This window comes from Chiloscyllium plagiosum, unplaced genomic scaffold (assembly GCF_037043375.1).
Source record: "Chiloscyllium plagiosum isolate Xiang-an unplaced genomic scaffold, Cpla_swu_hap1 HiC_scaffold_26, whole genome shotgun sequence".
Lineage (NCBI taxonomy): Eukaryota > Metazoa > Chordata > Chondrichthyes > Orectolobiformes > Hemiscylliidae > Chiloscyllium > Chiloscyllium plagiosum.
In genome coordinates this window covers 2,224,253-2,245,013 of record NW_028270164.1, presented here as the reverse complement: position 1 = coordinate 2,245,013, position 20,761 = coordinate 2,224,253, and the positions used below count along the sequence as shown (strand labels likewise).

Here is a 20,761-nt window from a genome sequence, read left to right as displayed (position 1 = left end):
CAGATGATCAAAATCTTGGTTAAATAGGTAAGCTTTTAAGAGTTTCTTAAAACAGGAGATGATGTGGAGGCGTCAGTGTTGGACTGGGGTGGACAAGGTCAGAAGTCACACGACATCAGGTTATAGTCCAACAGGCTCCGAAAGTTTGTGATGTCAAGTAAACCTTCGGCCTAACAAGTCCATACCGACCCGCATTGACACCATTGAACCTGGAGTGAGAAACTGGGGAGTAACTTCATCAGTTCCATACTCCCCACTGTACATCCCCAACAAAACTTCAATACCTCAATACAATACTGCCCCAAAATACTAACATAATGGGTTACATTACCAGATAGAAATACAAGCATTCATTCAATTTGATGCTAGCAATATTTCATGCTAGCAATAAATTATCAGTTTGTAGATCAGGATGTTTACATATTTATATAAAAACACAGTGGGGGGAGGGGGGAGAGGGATGTGAATTTGTTGCGAGAGATCACACTCAAGCCCTTTAGTACTGTGTAAACATTTTCCCTGTTTATAACGAGCAGATCAGTGCATCTGTACACATCAAGTAAAATCACTAGCATGAAGAGTGTTTTACCTCCATTGATCATTATCTCTAAGATGGGACGATATTACATTTTTCACAATATCAGGAATTTCATGATGTCAATAGTGTTACTAACTTTAGCATTTCACTGTCTCAGAATTAGCTGATAATTTGATACAGAGAAGCAAAGAGTGAATGAGATTCTTTTCCTGCACATGGCTACAAGTGGATCGACTAATTCTGGTCTCCCTGCTACTTGAAAGAATTCTGAAAAAAATTTACAAGGATGTTGCCAAGATTGGTGGGTTTGAGTGATAGGGAGAGGCTGAATTATTTGGGAATATTTTCTTTGGAACATCAGAGGCTGAGGGGTGACCTTATAGAGGTTTATAAAATCATGAGGGCCATGGATAGGGTGAAATAGTCAAGGTCTTTTTCCTGGGGTGGGTAAGTCCAGAACTAGAGGACACAGGTTTAGGGTGAGAGGGGAAAATTTTAAAAGGGTCCTAAGGGGCAACCTTTTCACACAGAGGGTGGTGTGTGTACGGAACCAGCTGCCTGAGGAAGTGGTGGAGGCTGGTACAATTACAGCATTTGAAAGGCGTCTGGATGGGTATATGAATGGGAAGGGTTTAGAGGGAAATGTGCCAAGTGCTGGCAAATGGGACTAGATTAGGTTAGGATCTGGTCAGCATGGACGAGTTGGACCAAATGGTTTCTTTCAGTGTGGTACATCTCCATGATTCTATGACTACATCTTGATCATTGTTTCATTTAAACTCTCTAACCCTAGTGGATATTACCCTTCCCTATAGCTTGTGCTCTTTATCTGACCTGAAACAGACAGTATATATGAACAATCGGACACAAAGCCAGGTTCAGCAGCTGAATGGGGATCAAGGCGTGTTTCTGGTATTGCTTTCGGGGAACTGAGTGTGCCTTCAGACAGTCAATCAGATCATGGCTGGTCAATGCTCCAATTCCACTCACCCACCTGATCCCTCATAACTCTCGGCCAATGACATTCTGTCCATCTGCCTTGTAGGTTTGGACTGTCCCTTGGCAATCTTTTCAGGAGAGCATTTGTGAAAACATGCTTCCTGACATCACCTGGATCAGCTTGAAGTTTTAACTCCAAAGTTAGGGGTGGCCCAGTGACTCAGTGGTTAGCACGGCTGCCCCACAGTGCCAGGGACCCAGGTTCAAGTCTAACCTCGGGCAACTGGTTATGTGGGGTCCGCACGTTCTCCTCATGTCTGCGTGGGTTTCCTCCAGGTGCTCCGGTTTCCTCTCACAGTTCAAAGATGTGCAGGTTAGGTGGATTGGCCATGGGAAATTGTCCCATAGTGTTGAAGGATGTGCAGGCTAGGTTGTTTAGTCAATGTAAATGCAGGGTTGCAGGGAAGAGGCAGGTCTGGTTGAAATGCTCTTCGGAGGGTCGATGTGGACTCAATGGGCTGAACAGCCTGCTTCTACTCTGTAGGGATTCTATTCTATGATAGTTCCAGATTTCCTTCCATAGGGTATAGTTTCTCTGACACACTCAAATCTCCATTTTTTGAAATATCTCTGTACGGACATCGAAGCTGAGCTGGTGAAAGCTGTCCTCCTTGAAGTGACCCTTTATAGAGGATTAGTCACCTATCTTCTGGAGATGTGTGAGGAAAGGTTATTGTCTTCATTTCTCTTCAAATAGTCTTACTGACATCATCAGGATCAGCTTGAAGCTTTAACTCCAAAGTTAGGGGCTGCAAGGTGGCTCAGTGGTTAGCACTATTGTCTCACAGCAGCTCCAGAAGGAAATTTTATGAAGATAGCAAAGGTTTGACTTAAAAGAGGGATGTAGGAGAAATATAGAAGCCTGAAGGTAGCAGCAGGATGAGAAGCCATGGGCAGAATGGCTGGTACCAGCTCCACCTCTGGTAGTGTGGATGGAGGAGGGGAGAATGAGAGGCAGTCGGAAGGTCAGTCTTTTGGATGAGGTCTACCCTCTCAGATACATAGACAAGATCCAAAGACAAGTTTTTGAAGAGGGTAAGGTGTGTTCCCTCTGATGTTCTGTTCTATAGTTATCCCTTAAACAACACTACCATAAATGGACAGATGAGCTGGGTTGTGACATTGTGCTTTATGTCGATTGGCCATTATGTTTCACGAGTGACACTTCTGAAGCACTTCATTAATTGTAAAGCACTTTTCGACATTCTCGGCTAACAGGAGTTGCTATAGGAATGTAACTTTTTAATAATGTTGAAATCAAAAATTGTGGATGAAAATTATCGGTTGGATGATAGAAAATGGGGATTTCAAGATTTTGTCGAGGAAAACTGAAGGAGGTCAGGTTTTTCATAATTCCAGTTGCTCAGGATGAAGGATTTAGGGATGGAGCCTGTGCCGTTAACCTTATATTTTAATGTAAGAATGTGAACAGGAGGCTTGTCAGAGTGAGATGAGAAAATTCCCAAACAGCCTGGATTTATTACACAGTGCATTAAATAAGGAATGTGAGGAATGTAAAAGGAGTCTTCACCTTTAATCAGAATCTTCAAATATTAAAGCTGCAAACATCCTGCTACAGCCCTGATCACAAGCGAGTCATTCAGCAGAGATGAATATTTCAGTCACAATTTCAGACAGACAAACATTGTAATCTCTCAACTGTGCCTTTGGTTGCTCTTATGCAGCAGGTTGAGATAAGGGATTCCAGTCATCGACAAACACATGGTAGATTCATAGACGAGTCCATTTGGTCATCATATTTGTGCTAGCTCTCTCAAAGAGCCATTCAATTCAACAGCCTCTTTCCCCATTCCCAGTAAAATTTCCTTCTTTAGGTATTTAACCAATTCCCTTTTGGAAGTCATTTCAGACAGACAGATCTTAAAAAAAGACATTCTTCCAATGTCCCCTTTGATTCTTTTGCTAAGTACCTTAAATTGATCTAATATCAGGCTGCAATGTGATTTAGTCTTATTGTACTGTTGTTTAATCATTTGCTCGTACATTGCACATTAAGATTTTTTGTAAACGTATGGCGCCCAAGTGAAAATATCACTGGACAATTAAATAGAGCCATATAAGTCATACCTGTCATCAAAAACAGACAACCTGATGTGGTAAAAGATAAAATATCATCACAGACTTTGAAAATTGGACAGGTGCCCAGTTTGGTGTGTTGGTTAATCGCCAATGGGATTAGTCACTTTGTCCCTGGTCAGCCTGAGGAACAAGAGGCACTGACACTGTCATTGATGATTTCAAGCAAAGCTCTGCTGACAACATATTCAGGAGGTGGGTGGCTGGAGGATTGTAGGGCTGGGTAAGGTTACGGGCAGGGATAGTGAAGAGAGATGTTAGACCTGACTGTGCCAAAATTACTTGCAAAACTCATTGTCTAACCTCATTCTTAAAGGATAGACTCTTGAACAAGCAATTGGAAGGCATCAGTACTTTCAGGAAATGAGCTAAAACAAGTTGAGGAAAGATCACATGTAAGGCTAGTTTTTAATCCAATCCCCTTTCCACATAACCTTTTTGCCCCAAGTGTGGCGCATGGGGCTCGGGAAGGGGACTAAGAGGGTAGCATGCATTCCTGTTTCCCAGATCCATATTTCAATTTACTTTTTACTAATGTCCACGTTGGTGAGGCCTTATCTCAAAGTTAAACAAAGCAAGACCTCGACCCCTCCTTAGCATACGTAAAATCACTAATATCCATTTTATGGGGTGCTCCAAATATCTGAGATGAGCTCTGAATCGATTTTGGGTAACAGATTATTCAGGTGATCTTGAGGGACAGGTGTTGCACCCAAAATGGATCTTTTGAATCTAATAAGGACAATAGAGACAAATTCATATCTCTTAAAAATATCTTAATGTATTCCAAGAAGGGGTACATTGTTTCTGGTCATTAAATGAGATTCCCGTTCTGTTTAGATACTCTTTCACAAGATGTGGATGTTTTCAGTCGGGTTAGCATTAATTGTCTGTTCTTAATGATCCTTAACAAGGTGGTATTGAGCCGCTTTCTTGAACTGCTGCAGGGACACCCACAGCACTGTTAGAAAGAGACTTCCAGGATTCAAGCTGCAAACTGTGGATAGGTGGGCTCATTGGGCTGAAGTCCTTGATCTGTTGTATTAGCATTGCCAAAGGAAATTGGGAAGCTACCTTAATGGCTGTCAAGATTTTGCCACTGACACTCTTAAAGTCATCAGCTGGAATTATGAGTGAGGGCTCAACTATGTAGCAACAAGATGCAGTTAGTCCTGCACCACTCACTGCCAACCCAGAATACCACCCCCCTCTAACCGCTCCTCACCTTCACCAGCATCTCCTCCCATCCTCATTCCCATCTTCTCCAGCATCTACCCTGACCCACTGCCACCTTCCCCAGAGTCTCCCCAACCCACTCACTACCTTCCCCAGAGTCTCCACCTCCATCCTCACCCCCACCTTCCTCAGCATGGCCCCTGACCCACTCCCCGTCTTCCCCAGAGCCTCTCCCCTGATACACTCCCAGCTTCCCCAGAGCCTCCCCCTGACCCACTCCCTACCTTCCCCAGAGTCTTCCCCCTGACCCACTCCCACCTTCCCCAGAGTCTTCCCCCCGACCCACTCCCCACCTTCCCCAGAGCCTCCCCCCCGACCCACTCCCCACCTTCCCCAGAGTCTCCCCTCTGACCCACTCCCTACCTTCCCCAGAGTCTTCCCCCCGACCCACTCCCCACCTTCCCCAGAGCCTCCCCCCTGACCCACTCCCCACCTTCCCCAGAGCCTCCCCCCCGACCCACTCCCCACCTTCCCCAGAGTCTCCCCTCTGACCCACTCCCTACCTTCCCCAGAGTCTTCCCCCCGACCCACTCCCCACCTTCCCCAGAGCCTCCCCTCTGACCCACTCCCCACCTTCCCCAGAGCCTCCCCCCTGACCCACTCTCCACCTTCCCCAGAGCCTCCCCTCTGACCCACTCCCCACCTTCCCCAGAGCCTCCCCCCTGACCCACTCTCCACCTTCCCCAGAGCCTCCCCTCTGACCCACTCCCCACCTTCCCCAGAGCCTCCCCCCTGACCCAGTCCCCACCTTCCCCAGAGTCTCCCCCCTGACCCACTCCCCACCTTCCCCAGAGCCTCCCCTCTGACCCAGTCCCCACCTTCCCCAGAGCCTCCCCCCTGACCCACTCCCCACCTTCCCCAGAGCCTCCCCCCTGACCCAGTCCCCACCTTCCCCAGAGCTTCCCCCCTGACCCACTCCCCACCTTCCCCAGAGCCTCCCCTCTGACCCAGTCCCCACCTTCCCCAGAGCCTCCCCCCTGACCCAGTCCCCACCTTCCCCAGAGCCTCCCCCCTGACCCACTCCCCACCTTCCCCAGAGCCTCCCCTCTGACCCAGTCCCCACCTTCCCCAGAGCCTCCCCCCTGACCCACTCCCCACCTTCCCCAGAGCCTCCCCCCTGACCCACTCTCCACCTTCCCCAGAGCCTCCCCTCTGACCCAGTCCCCACCTTCCCCAGAGCCTCCCCCCTGACCCAGTCCCTACCTTCCCGCTATGCTCCATTTCCTGTTGGATAGAGGAGTGGGATCAAGGACTGAAGTGGAGTTTCAACATGGGACACCATGAGAGGATGCTTTAAGCTGGTGATGGGGGAACAAAATAAACGGACCCACAAGAATCTTTGGAGTTTGAAGTGTCTGAAGATCATGGTTTTCAACATGGAAGCTGAACAAACAAACAGATGGTGATGTCAATTATGTGTTAGTGACTCTGTCTTGTCTTCCAGTCTTGACAACACCACCTTCCAGAGTTGGGATCCTCACACACTGGTGCTCGTCTTGAGGACATTCACTCCAATATCTGGAGAGTCTCCGAGACTGACCAGAACCAACAATCCAGCAATATTCCCATCGAAGCCAGCCGGGATTGCCAGGATTCACAGTTATGAGGAGAAGCAGAGGCCACAACATTCCATGCAGATCTCCAGGCAGTCTGCTGATTCACAGCAAGCATCAACAATTCCACAATCCAGGTCACATGGCAAGTCACACGGGGCACATTCCTCGGAACCGCAGCAGAAACAGCAGGAACTATCCGAGGCACATGTTCCACAAGTCGCACAGTCTAACACAAGATTGCACAGTGTGAGGAACTGACAGAATAGGCAGGCCAGGATGCAGTGTACACAGCAATCTGCACACAGACAGAAACAGAGGGGAAGAATGTTACAGCTTTTCAATTAGATTCAGACCAGTACACTTCAAACAAATATACAACTAACTGCAAAAAACAATCAGAGCTAAACCCAATCCTACCCTAAACTAACATTAAACAGCACAGACTGGTGAGTTCAGGAAACAGGAATCCTGACTCAGTTGTCCTCTGTTACTCTCTCTGACCCAGGGAGTATAAACAGTGATCATCAGCAGGACCATTGGCTAATTCATTACCTTTGAGTTCACACAGAAGCTTGCAGCAGGCTGTGAGCTCTTAATGACATCAGTAAACTGGGCAGAAATCTGGGATGGAGTCTGCTCCCTCCCTAGCAGCCTGCTCCATATCCAACTCAGACTGTGATGAGCTCCAAAGCTTCATTTTCCAATGATCCTCGCTGTTTAGGGAGGTAAACGTTTCCTAAAATTGGCCAGTTTAAATTCACAGCCGATCGTATAACCATAGCCATCTTGTTTTGTGAACCTGGATGGGGGGGGGGGGTGGTGCTAGGGCCAGCAGGACCTGTCCAATATTATCCACCCAGGAGCAGTTTGTTCTCAGCTGCCTCAAGCCCAGATCACACGGAGTGGCACTGATCTTTACTGGGACACCAGGAACTCTCTGATAAACAACTTGAAGAAGGGATTTTTAGGTGATTGCAGTTTGAAGCTATTGATCTCTAAAACAATTTAGTTTTAATATTTTCAGCTTCAGTTCCTTGCTTGACTTGAATAGCTTGACAACTAAATGTTGTCCATAATCCACCATGGTAATTGCAAAAAGAGCAAGACTATGCCATTCAGTCCCTGTACCTGCCATACATTTCTAGATCATGGTTGATTATCTACCTCAAGGTCATATTCCTCTGCTATCATCATGTTTCTGGGTCTCATTTATATCTAAAAGTCTAATTATTTCTGTCTTGAACTTACTCAGTGACTGAGCATCCACCATCCTCTAGGGTAGAGATTTCCAAAAATGCCCCCCCCCCCACTTTGAGTGAAGAGATTCTTCCTCATCTCAGTCTGAAATGGCTGGCCTTTTATTCTGAGATTCTGTCCCTCGGTTCTAGACCCTACAGCCAGGGGAAACAGGTTTTCTGTGTACACCCTGGTAAACTCTTAACATTTTGTGTAATATTTTTCAAATTTTGTGAGATTGTCTCTCATTCTTCTGAACATCAGAGACCCAGTGTCCTCAATCTCTCCCAATGGGACAGTCCCACCATCCCAGGAATCAATCTGGTGAACTTCTGTCCGTCTGGAGCATGTATGACCAGAACTGCACACGATACTCCTGGTGTACTCTCACCAGTGTTCCACAGAACTGAAGCAAGACTTCCCTGCCCCTCTACTCTGATTCTCTTGTGATAAAAACTAACACATTGTTTGTCTTTCGAACTGTTTGCTGCACCTGTACGTAGCTTTCAGTCACTAATGAACAAGAATACCAAAGTCCCTTTGGATATCACATTTTCCAATCTCTCGCCATTTAAGAAATACTTGGCCATTTTGTCCTCCGACCAAACTGGAGAAGCTCACATTTGTCACCATTATATTCCATTTGCTGTGCTCCTGCCTGCTCACCCAGCCTGTCTGAATCCCCTTGAAGCCTCTTTGCATCCTCCTTATAACTCACATTCCCAGCAGCTTTGTATCATCTGCAAATTTAGAAATACTCATTCAAATCCTTTCCCCCCACATTCTAGTGTTTGGAATTAGTCTGTTCAAGTGTGTTATGAGCTACCTCTAGAGCAGCTGGGACTTGAACATGGGGCTTCTGACCATGACGTAGGTAGATTACCACAAGAACTGAACCACAAAAACCCAAATCCCCACATCCATATCACTGATATAATGTCCCAGTACTGCTCCCTGCTGGTCACAGCCTGACAATCTCGGCCTAGCTCGGCTTTCTGCCTGGAAACTAATTCTCAAACCTGTGCTGGCTTACTCCCTTTTTGTTTACTGACGTTTTGTGGAAATTTATGAAAAGTCTTCTGAAAATCCAAATATACCACATCCACTGACTCCCCCTTATTGACTCTGCAAGTTATATCCTTGAAAAGCACTATCAAGTTTATCAAATTTAAATTCCCTTCATGAATCCATGTTTAGTTTGCCTAATCAGTAGTTGCATCCTGTATAAAAGGTTCAAGCATTTTCCGTGCTTTTGGTGTCTTGTTAACAAGTGTGACATGCCCTTTATCCCTTTAAATTCAGACAGATACACTATCCCGACAGGACCTAATGGTTTCCAGGGACCAACATTTCTGACCAACCATTCCTTTTATCATCACCTGTTGATATGGGATATAACATTGGCCTTTTCCCATTGTCTATTAATTAAACATTCACCTGATCAGGGTGGTTCAAATGGTCTGTGTTATTATTCACCTTATGGAAAGCTGCACAATGAATGTCACTGACACCGGTTGTTAGATTAGGATTACCATCGTGAGGCTTGACTCACCTTCCTCTGCATCAGACGGAATCTGAGATGCTGTTGACCTGGAACTGGATTTACTCCTCTTACTGCTGTGGCTGTTGATAGAGGGGTACGATTGCAGCTTGCCATGCTGGCTGTGTCCGCTCAGTGGGTTGGAGTGCTCCATAGAACGTGCTCTGTGCCCAGTCAGAGTGTGGGTGACTGAGCTTTCTGCTGTGTTTGCAGCTTCAGTATCTGTGCTGTGTAAGTGGACTGCCTGTTGGATCCCATTCTGTGATAATACAGGATTCTGTCCAGCATCCTCTGGCACTAAGCTTCGTGCTGTAGGGGGAGCCTTGGGTTGATCTTAAAACAGAAACAATAAAGGAAAGCTTTGTCAATAACTAAAATAGAAAGTGCTGGAGACTCAGAAGATCTTGCAGCATCTGTGGGAAGATACAGACAAAATCTTTCAAGTCCTTTGCTATTTCTTTGGAACTGAAGGGAGCTGGAAAACAATGGTTTTAACACTGTTGATGTGTGTGTGTGTGTCTGTGTGTGTGTGTCTGTGTGTGTCTGTGTGTGTCTGTGTGAGTATGTGTGTCTGTGTGTGTGTCAGTGTGAGTATGTGTGTCTGTGTGTGTGTCAGTGTGAGTATGTGTGCTTTGGGGGAGAAGTGGATGCAATAAATGGTGAGGTTGCCCAGAGAAAAGTCATGCTAATGGTGATTAAGGAGTGATGTAGATTCAAAATAGGTGTTAATGATAGGTGTGAAATGTTTAAAGTAGAGTGTCATTGCTAACAAGAGACCTACATAAGCAAGATATTGGGGTTGGGCAGGGGCAAAGCTTGTAAACAAAATAGAAGACAGAGTTTATGTTCTAAACTTGCAGAACTCCATACTGAGACCAAAGGTTGTAAGGTACCAAAGTGGAAAATGAGGTGTTATTCCTCCAGCTCATTCTGAACTTGGTTGGAACATTGCAGCAGGGCCTTGGAGAGAACGATTAACATTGGCGCAAGGTGGTTTATTGAAATGGTGACCATCTGGAAGGTTGGGATCATTCCTATGGACAGACCAATGGTGTTCCGTAAAGTGGTCACCCAGTCTGTGTTAGCTCTCACCAACGTAAAGGAGACCACATTGTGAGCAGTTGACCAGACTGAAAGGAGTACAAATGAATCACTGCTTCACCTGGAAGGTGTGTTTAGGCCCTTGGGCAGTGAGGAAGGAGGAAGGCAATGGCCAGGAGTTACACCTTCCGTGATTGCATGGGGAGGCACCATGAGAGAGTGAGGAAGTGTAAGGAACGATGGAGGAGTGGATCAGGGGATCACGGAGAGAACAGTTTCTGTAGTATCCGGACAGTGGAAGGGAAGGGAAGGCGGGTATGGTGGGGGCATCCTGCAGGAAATGGTGGAACTGGCAGAGAATGATCGTTTGAAAGCAGAGGCTAGTGGGTGGAAAGTGAGGACAAAAGAAACCTCATTGTTGTTCTGGGCAGGAGGGGAAGGGGTGAGGACAACAATATGGGAAAGAGATTGGACCCGGCTGAAGACCCTCTAAAAGAATGGCACGATCACAGGACTGACCCCTGACAGTGCGGCACTCCCTCAGCACTGACCCTCTGACAGTGTGGCACTCCCTCAGCACTGACCCTCGGACTGTGTGGCACTCCCTCAGCACTGACCCTCCGACAGTGCGGCACTCCTTCAGCACTGACGATCTGACAGTGCGGCACTCCCTCAGCACTGACCCTCTGACAGTGTGGCACTCCCTCAGCACTGACCCTCGGACTGTGTGGCACTCCCTCAGCACTGACCCTCCGACAGTGCGGCACTCCTTCAGCACTGACGATCTGACAGTGTGGCACTCCCTCAGCACTGACCCTCCGACAGTGCAGCACTCCCTCAGCACTGACGATCTGACAGTGCGGCACTCCCTCAGCACTGACCCTCCGACAGTGCGGCACTCCCTCAGCACTGACCATCCGACAGTGCGGCACTCCCTCAGCACTGACCCTCTGACAGCAGAGCACTGACACAATACTGAGCCTCTGACAGTGCGGCACTCCCTCAGCACTGACCATCTGACAGTTTGGCACTCCTTCAGCACTGACCCTCTGACAGTGCGGCACTCCCTCACCACTGATCCTCTGACAGTGCTGCGCTCCCTCAGCACTAACCCTCTGACAGTGCGGCACTCCCTCACCACTGACCCTCTGACAGTGCGGCACTCCCTCAGCACTGACCCTCAGACTGTGTGGCGCTCCCTCAGCACTGACCCTCTGACAGTGCGGCACTCCCTCAGCACTGACCCTCTGACAGTGTGGCACTCCCTCACCACTGACCCTCTGACAATGTGGCACTCCCTCAGCACTGACCCTCAGACTGTGTGGCACTCCTTCAGCACTGACCCTCTGACAGTGCGGCACTCCCTCACCACTGACCCTCTGATAGTGCGGCACTCCCTCAGCACTAACCCTCGGACTGTGTGGCACTCCCTCAGCACTGACCCTCCGACAGTGCGGCACTCCCTCAGCACTGACCCTCTGACAGTGCAGCACTCCCTCAGCACTGACCCTCTGACAGTAGAGCACTCCCACAATACTAAGCCTCTGACAGTGCAGCACTGCCTCAGCACTGACCATCTGACAGTTTGGCACACCCTCAGCACTGACCCTCTTACAGTGCGGCACTCCCTCAGCACTGACCATCGGACTGTGTGGCACTCCCTCAGCACTGACCCTCCGACAGTGCGGCACTCCCTCAGCACTGACCATCTGACAATTTGGCAATTCCTCAGCACTGACCCTCTGACAGTGCGGCACTCCCTCAGCACTGACCCTCTGACAATGTGGCACTCCCTCAGCACTGACCCTCAGACTGTGTGGCACTCCTTCAGCACTGACCCTCTGACAGTGCGGCACTCCCTCACCACTGACCCTCTGACAGTGCGGCACTCCCTCAGCACTGACCCTCGGACTGTGTGGCGCTCCCTCAGCACTGACCCTCTGACAGTGCGGCACTCCCTCACCACTGACCCTCTGACAGTGCAGCACTCTCTCAGCACTGGCCCTCTGACAATAGAGCACTCCCACAATACTAAGCCTCTGACAATGCGGCACTCCCTCAGCACTGACCATCTGACAGTTCAGCACTCCCTCACCACTGACCCTCTGACCGTGCTGTGCTCCCTCAGCACTGACCCTCTGACAGTGCAGCACTCCCTCACCACTGACCCTCTGACAGTGCAGCACTCTCTCAGCACTGACCCTCTGACAGTAGAGCACTCCCACAATACTAAACCTCTAACAGTACGGCACACCCTCAGCACTGACCCTCGGACAGAGCGGCACTCCCTCAGCACTGACCCTCTGACAGTGCGGCACACCCTCAGCACTGACCCTCTGACAGTGCGGCACTCCCTCAGCACTGACCCTCGGACTGTGTGGCACTCCCTCAGCACTGACCCTCTGACAGTGCGGCACTCCCTCAGCACTGACCCTCCGACAGTGCGGCACTCCCTCAGCACTGACCCTCTGACAGCGCGGCACTCTCTCAGCACTGACCCTCTGACAGTACGGCACTCCCTCACCACTGACCCTCTAACAGTACGGCACTCCCTCACCACTGACCCTCTGACAGTGTGGCACTCCCTCAGCACTGACCCTCTGACAGTGCGGCACTCCCTCACCACTGACCCTCTGACAGTGTGGCACTCCCTCCACACTGACCCTCTGACAGTACGGCACTCGCTCGGCACTGACCCTCTGACTGTACGGCACTCCCTCAGCACTGACCCTCTGACAGTGTGGCACAACCTCAGCACTGACCCTCTGACCGTACGGCACTCCCTCAGCACAGACTCTCTGACAGTGTGGCACTCCCTTAGCACTGACCCTCTGACAGTGCAGCACTCCTTCAGCACTGATCCTCCGACAGTACACACTCCCTCAACACTGACCCTCTGACAGTACGGCACTGCCTCACCACTGACCCTCTGACAGTACGGCACTCCCTCACCACTGACCCTCTGACCGTACGGCACTCCTTCAGGACAGACTCTCTGTCAGTGTGGCACTCCCTCAGCACTGACCCTCTGACAGTGTGGCAGTCCCTCAGCACTGACCCTTGGACAGTGTGGCACTCCCTCAGCACTGACCCTCTGACCGTATGGCACTCCCTCAGCACAGACTCTCTGACAGTGTGGCACTCCCTCAGCACTGACCCTCTGACAGTGCGGTGCTCCCTCAGCACTGACCCTCTGACAGTGCGGCACTCCCTCAGCACTGACCCTCTGACAGTGCGGTGCTCCTTCAGCACTGACCGTCTGACAGTGCGGCACTCTCACACCACTGATCATCTGACAGTATGGCACTCCCTCAGCACCGATCCTCCGACAGTATGGCACTCCCTCAGCACTGACCCTCTGACAGTGCGGCAGTCCCTCAGCACTGACCCTTGGACAGTGTGGCACTCCCTCAGCACTGACCCTCTGACCGTATGGCACTCCCTCAGCACAGACTCTCTGACAGTGTGGCACTCCCTCAGCACTGACCCTCTGACAGTGCGGTGCTCCCTCAGCACTGACCCTCTGACAGTGCGGCAGTCCCTCAGCACTGACCCTCTGACAGTGATGTGCTCCCCCAGCACTGACCGTCTGACAGTGCGGCACTCTCTCACCACTGACCTTCTGACAGTATGGCACTCCCTCAGCACCGATCCTCCGACAGTATGGCACTCCCTCAGCACTGACCCTCTGACAGTGTGGCACTGCCTCACCACTGACCCTCTGACAGTACAGCACTCCCTCAGCTCTGACCCTCTGACGGTACGGAACTCCCACACCGCTGACCCTCTGATGGTGCATCACTCCCTCAACACTTGATCCTCGGACTGTGTGGCACTCCCTTAGTACTGACCCTCTGACAGTGCAGCACCCCCTCAGCACTGATCCTCTGATAGTGCGGCACTCCCTCAGCACTGACCCTCTGACAGTGCGGCACTCCCTCACCACTGACCTTCTGACAGTACAGCATTCCCTCAGCACTGACCCTCGGACTGTGTGGCACCCGCTCTGCACTGACCCTTGCACATTGCGGCTCTCCCTCAGCACTGACCCTCTGACAGTGCCGCACTCCCTCAGCACTGACCCTCTGACAGTGTGGCACACCCTCAGCACCGACCCTTTGTCAGTGTGGCACTGCCTCAGCACTGACCCTCTGACAGTGTGGCACCCGCTCTGCACTGACCCTTGCACATTGCAGCTCTCCCTCAGCACTGATCCTCTGACAGTGCCGCACTCCCTCAGCACTGACTCTCTGACAGTGAGGCACACCCTCAACACCGAGCCTTGGTCAGTGTGGCACTGCCTCAGCACTGACCCTCTGACAGTGTGGCTCTCCCTCAGCACTGACCATCTGACAGTACGGCACTCCCTCAGCACTGACCCTCTGACAGTGTGACACTCCCTCAGCACTGGCTCTCTGACAGTGTGACACTCCCTCAGCACTGACCCTCTGACCGTACGGCACTCCCACAGCACAGACTCTCTGACAGTGCGGTGCTCCCTCAGCACCGACCCTCCGACAGTACGGCACTGCCTCAGCACTGACCCTTGGACAGTGTGGCACTCCCTCAGCACTGACCCTCTGACAGTGCAGCACTCCTTCAGCACTGACCCTCCGACAGTACGGCACTCCCTCAGCTCTGACCCTCTGACGGTATGACACTCCCACACCGCTGATCCTCTGACAGTGCAGCACTCCCTCAGCACTGACCCTCTGACAGTCCGGCGCTCCCTCAGCACTGACCCTCTGACAGTGTGACACTCCCTCACCACTGACCCTCTGACAGTGCAGCACTCCCTCAGCACTGACACTCTGACAGTGTGGCACTCCCTCAGCACTGACCCTCTGACAGTGTGGCACTCCCTCAGCACTGACCCTCTGACGGTGCGTCACTCCCTCAGCACTTGACCCTTTGTCAGTGTGGCACTGCCTCAGCACTGACCCTCTGACAGTGCAGCACTCCCTCAGCACTGACACTCTGACAGTGTGGCACTCCCTCAGCACTGACCCTCTGACGGTGCGTCACTCCCTCAGCACTTGACCCTTTGTCAGTGTGGCACTGCCTCAGCACTGACCCTCTGACAGTGTGGCACCCGCTCTGCACTGACCCTTGCACATTGCAGCTCTCCCTCAGCACTGATCCTCTGACAGTGCCGCACTCCCTCAGCACTGACTCTCTGACAGTGTGGCACACCCTCAACACCGAGCCTTGGTCAGTGTGGCACTGCCTCAGCACTGACCCTCTGACAGTGTGGCTCTCCCTCAGCACTGACCATCTGACAGTACGGCACTCCCTCAGCACTGACCCTCTGACAGTGTGACACTCCCTCAGCACTGGCTCTCTGACAGTGTGACACTCCCTCAGCACTGACCCTCTGACCGTACGGCACTCCCACAGCACTGACACTCTGACAGTGTGGCACTCCCTCAGCACTGACCCTCTGACAGTGCCGCACTCCCTCAGCACTTGACCCTTTGTCAGTGTGGCACTGCCTCAGCACTGACCCTCTGACAGTGTGGCACCCGCTCTGCACTGACCCTTGCACATTGCAGCTCTCCCTCAGCACTGATCCTCTGACAGTGCCGCACTCCCTCAGCACTGACTCTCTGACAGTGTGGCACACCCTCAACACCGAGCCTTGGTCAGTGTGGCACTGCCTCAGCACTGACCCTCTGACAGTGTGGCTCTCCCTCAGCACTGACCATCTGACAGTACGGCACTCCCTCAGCACTGACCCTCTGACAGTGTGACACTCCCTCAGCACTGGCTCTCTGACAGTGTGACACTCCCTCAGCACTGACCCTCTGACAGTACGGCACTGCCTCACCACTGACCATCTGACAGTACGGCACTCCCTCAGCACTGACCCTCTGACAGTGTGACACTCCCTCAGCACTGGCTCTCTGACAGTGTGGCACTCCCTCAGCACTGACCCTCTGACGGTGCGTCACTCCCTCAGCACTTGACCCTCTGACAGTGTGGCACTCCCTCAATACAGGCCCTCTGACAGTGTGGCACTCCCTCAGCACTGACCCTCTGACAGTGCGGCACTCCCTCAGCACTGACCCTCTGACAGTGAGGCACTCCCTCAGTACTGACCCTCTGACAGTACGGCACTGCCTCACCACTGACCCTCTGACTGTACGGCACTCCCTCAGCACTGACCCTCTGACAGTGCGGCACTCCCTCAGCACTGACCCTTGGTCAGTGTGGCACTCCCTCAGCACTGACCCTCTGACAGTGCGGTGCTCCCTCAGCACTGACCCTCTGACAGTGTGGCACTCCCTCAGCACTGACCCTCTGACAGTACGGCACTGCCTCAGCACTGACCCTTGCACAGTGTGGCACTCCCTCAGCACTGACCCTCTGACAGTGCAGCACTCCTTCAGCACTGACCCTACGACAGTACGGCACTCCCTCAGCACTGACCCTCTGACAGTGCGGTGCTCCCTCAGCACTGACCCTCCGACAGTACGGCACTGCCTCAGCACTGACCCTTGGACAGTGTGGCACTCCCTCAGCACTGACCCTCTGACAGTGCAGCACTCCTTCAGCACTGACCCTACGACAGTACGGCACTCCCTCAGCACTGACCCTCTGACAGTACAGCACTGCCTCGCCACTGACCCTCTGACAATGCAGCACTCCTTCAGCACTGACCCTCCGACAGTACGGCACTCCCTCAGCTCTGACCCTCTGACGGTATTGCACTCCCACACCACTGATCCTCTGACAGTGCGGCGCTCCCTCAGCACTGACCCTCTGACAGTGTGGCACTCCCTCACCACTGACCCTCTGACAGTGCAGCACTCCCTCAGCACTGACACTCTGACAGTGTGGCACTCCCTCAGCACTGACCCTCTGACAGGACGGCACTGCCTCAGCACTGACCTTTGGACAGTGTGGCACTCCCTCAGCACTGACCCTCTGACAGTGTGGCACTCCCTCAGCACTTGACCCTCTGACAGTGTGGCACTCCCTCAATACAGACACTCTGACAGTGTGGCACTCCCTCAGCACTGATCCGCTGACAGTGCAGCACTCCCTCAGCACTGACCCTCTGACAGTGTGGCACTCCCTCAGTACTGATCCTCTGACAGTACGGCACTGCCTCACCACTGACCCTCTGACTGTACGGCACTCCCTCAGCACTGACCCTGTGACAGTGCGGCACTCCCTCAGCACTGAACCTTGGTCAGTGTGGCACTCCCTCAGCACTGACCATCTGACAGTGCGGTGCTCCCTCAGCACAGACCCTCTGACAGTGTGGCACTCCCTCAGCACTGACCCTCTGATAGTACGGTACTCCCACAGCACTGACTCTCTGACAGTGCGGCGCTCCCTCAGCACTGACCCTCTGACAGTGTGACACTCTCTCAGCACTGACCCTCTGACAGTGCAGCACTCCCTCAGCACTGACACTCTGACAGTGTGGCACTCCCTCAGCACTGACCCTCTGACAGTGCGGTACTCCCTCACCACAGACCATCTGTCAGTGTGGCACTCCCTCAGCACTGACCCTCTGACAGTGTGGCAGTCCCTCAGCACTGACCCTTGGACAGTGTGGCACTCCCTCAGCACTGACCCTCTGACCGTATGGCACTCCCTCAGCACAGACTCTCTGACAGTGTGGCACTCCCTCAGCACTGACCCTCTGACAGTGCGGTGCTCCCTCAGCACTGACCCTCTGACAGTGCGGCACTCCCTCAGCACTGACCCTCTGACAGTGCGGTGCTCCTTCAGCACTGACCGTCTGACAGTGCGGCACTCTCACACCACTGATCATCTGACAGTATGGCACTCCCTCAGCACCGATCCTCCGACAGTATGGCACTCCCTCAGCACTGACCCTCTGACAGTGCGGCAGTCCCTCAGCACTGACCCTTGGACAGTGTGGCACTCCCTCAGCACTGACCCTCTGACCGTATGGCACTCCCTCAGCACAGACTCTCTGACAGTGTGGCACTCCCTCAGCACTGACCCTCTGACAGTGCGGTGCTCCCTCAGCACTGACCCTCTGACAGTGCGGCAGTCCCTCAGCACTGACCCTCTGACAGTGATGTGCTCCCCCAGCACTGACCGTCTGACAGTGCGGCACTCTCTCACCACTGACCTTCTGACAGTATGGCACTCCCTCAGCACCGATCCTCCGACAGTATGGCACTCCCTCAGCACTGACCCTCTGACAGTGTGGCACTGCCTCACCACTGACCCTCTGACAGTACAGCACTCCCTCAGCTCTGACCCTCTGACGGTACGGAACTCCCACACCGCTGACCCTCTGATGGTGCATCACTCCCTCAACACTTGATCCTCGGACTGTGTGGCACTCCCTTAGTACTGACCCTCTGACAGTGCAGCACCCCCTCAGCACTGATCCTCTGATAGTGCGGCACTCCCTCAGCACTGACCCTCTGACAGTGCGGCACTCCCTCACCACTGACCTTCTGACAGTACAGCATTCCCTCAGCACTGACCCTCGGACTGTGTGGCACCCGCTCTGCACTGACCCTTGCACATTGCGGCTCTCCCTCAGCACTGACCCTCTGACAGTGCCGCACTCCCTCAGCACTGACCCTCTGACAGTGTGGCACACCCTCAGCACCGACCCTTTGTCAGTGTGGCACTGCCTCAGCACTGACCCTCTGACAGTGTGGCACCCGCTCTGCACTGACCCTTGCACATTGCAGCTCTCCCTCAGCACTGATCCTCTGACAGTGCCGCACTCCCTCAGCACTGACTCTCTGACAGTGAGGCACACCCTCAACACCGAGCCTTGGTCAGTGTGGCACTGCCTCAGCACTGACCCTCTGACAGTGTGGCTCTCCCTCAGCACTGACCATCTGACAGTACGGCACTCCCTCAGCACTGACCCTCTGACAGTGTGACACTCCCTCAGCACTGGCTCTCTGACAGTGTGACACTCCCTCAGCACTGACCCTCTGACCGTACGGCACTCCCACAGCACAGACTCTCTGACAGTGCGGTGCTCCCTCAGCACCGACCCTCCGACAGTACGGCACTGCCTCAGCACTGACCCTTGGACAGTGTGGCACTCCCTCAGCACTGACCCTCTGACAGTGCAGCACTCCTTCAGCACTGACCCTCCGACAGTACGGCACTCCCTCAGCTCTGACCCTCTGACGGTATGACACTCCCACACCGCTGATCCTCTGACAGTGCAGCACTCCCTCAGCACTGACCCTCTGACAGTCCGGCGCTCCCTCAGCACTGACCCTCTGACAGTGTGACACTCCCTCACCACTGACCCTCTGACAGTGCAGCACTCCCTCAGCACTGACACTCTGACAGTGTGGCACTCCCTCAGCACTGACCCTCTGACAGTGTGGCACTCCCTCAGCACTGACCCTCTGACGGTGCGTCACTCCCTCAGCACTTGACCCTTTGTCAGTGTGGCACTGCCTCAGCACTGACCCTCTGACAGTGCAGCACTCCCTCAGCACTGACACTCTGACAGTGTGGCACTCCCTCAGCACTGACCCTCTGACGGTGCGTCACTCCCTCAGCACTTGACCCTTTGTCAGTGTGGCACTGCCTCAGCACTGACCCTCTGACAGTGTGGCACCCGCTCTGCACTGACCCTTGCACATTGCAGCTCTCCCTCAGCACTGATCCTCTGACAGTGCCGCACTCCCTCAGCACTGACTCTCTGACAGTGTGGCACACCCTCAACACCGAGCCTTGGTCAGTGTGGCACTGCCTCAGCACTGACCCTCTGACAGTGTGGCTCTCCCTCAGCACTGACCATCTGACAGTACGGCACTCCCTCAGCACTGACCCTCTGACAGTGTGACACTCCCTCAGCACTGGCTCTCTGACAGTGTGACACTCCCTCAGCACTGACCCTCTGACCGTACGGCACTCCCACAGCACTGACACTCTGACAGTGTGGCACTCCCTCAGCACTGACCCTCTGACAGTGCCGCACTCCCTCAGCACTTGACCCTTTGTCAGTGTGGCACTGCCTCAGCACTGACCCTCTGACAGTGTGGCACCCGCTCTGCACTGACCCTTGCACATTGCAGCTCTCCCTCAGCACTGATCCTCTGACAGTGCCGCACTCCCTCAGCACTGACTCTCTGACAGTGTGGCACACCCTCAACACCGAGCCTTGGTCAGTGTGGCACTGCCTCAGCACTGACCCTCTGACAGTGTGGCTCTCCCTCAGCACTGACCATCTGACAGTACGGCACTCCCTCAGCACTGACCCTCTGACAGTGTGACACTCCCTCAGCACTGGCTCTCTGACAGTGTGACACTCCCTCAGCACTGACCCTCTGACAGTACGGCACTGCCTCACCACTGACCATCTGACAGTACGGCACTCCCTCAGCACTGACCCTCTGACAGTGTGACACTCCCTCAGCACTGGCTCTCTGACAGTGTGGCACTCCCTCAGCACTGACCCTCTGACGGTGCGTCACTCCCTCAGCACTTGACCCTCTGACAGTGTGGCACTCCCTCAATACAGGCCCTCTGACAGTGTGGCACTCCCTC

General features: G+C 52.9%; 1 protein-coding gene across 3 annotated transcripts in view; it reads right to left on the bottom strand.

Moving 5' to 3' along the window:
* Positions 1-6,081: 6,081 nt before the first annotated feature.
* mdfi (MyoD family inhibitor) overlaps positions 6,082-20,761 on the bottom strand; it is a 124,871-nt gene continuing 110,191 nt past the window's right edge. For all 3 annotated transcript variants that reach the window (XM_087973419.1, XM_087973420.1, XM_043716263.2), the window contains 2 exons: positions 9,215-9,535; positions 6,082-6,721 (listed from right to left, as the gene is read on the bottom strand). In XM_087973419.1, coding sequence (XP_087829545.1) covers positions 6,471-6,721; positions 9,215-9,535 — 572 coding nt within the window. In that variant the 3' untranslated portion in view covers positions 6,082-6,470. The remainder of the gene's footprint in view (positions 6,722-9,214; positions 9,536-20,761) is intronic.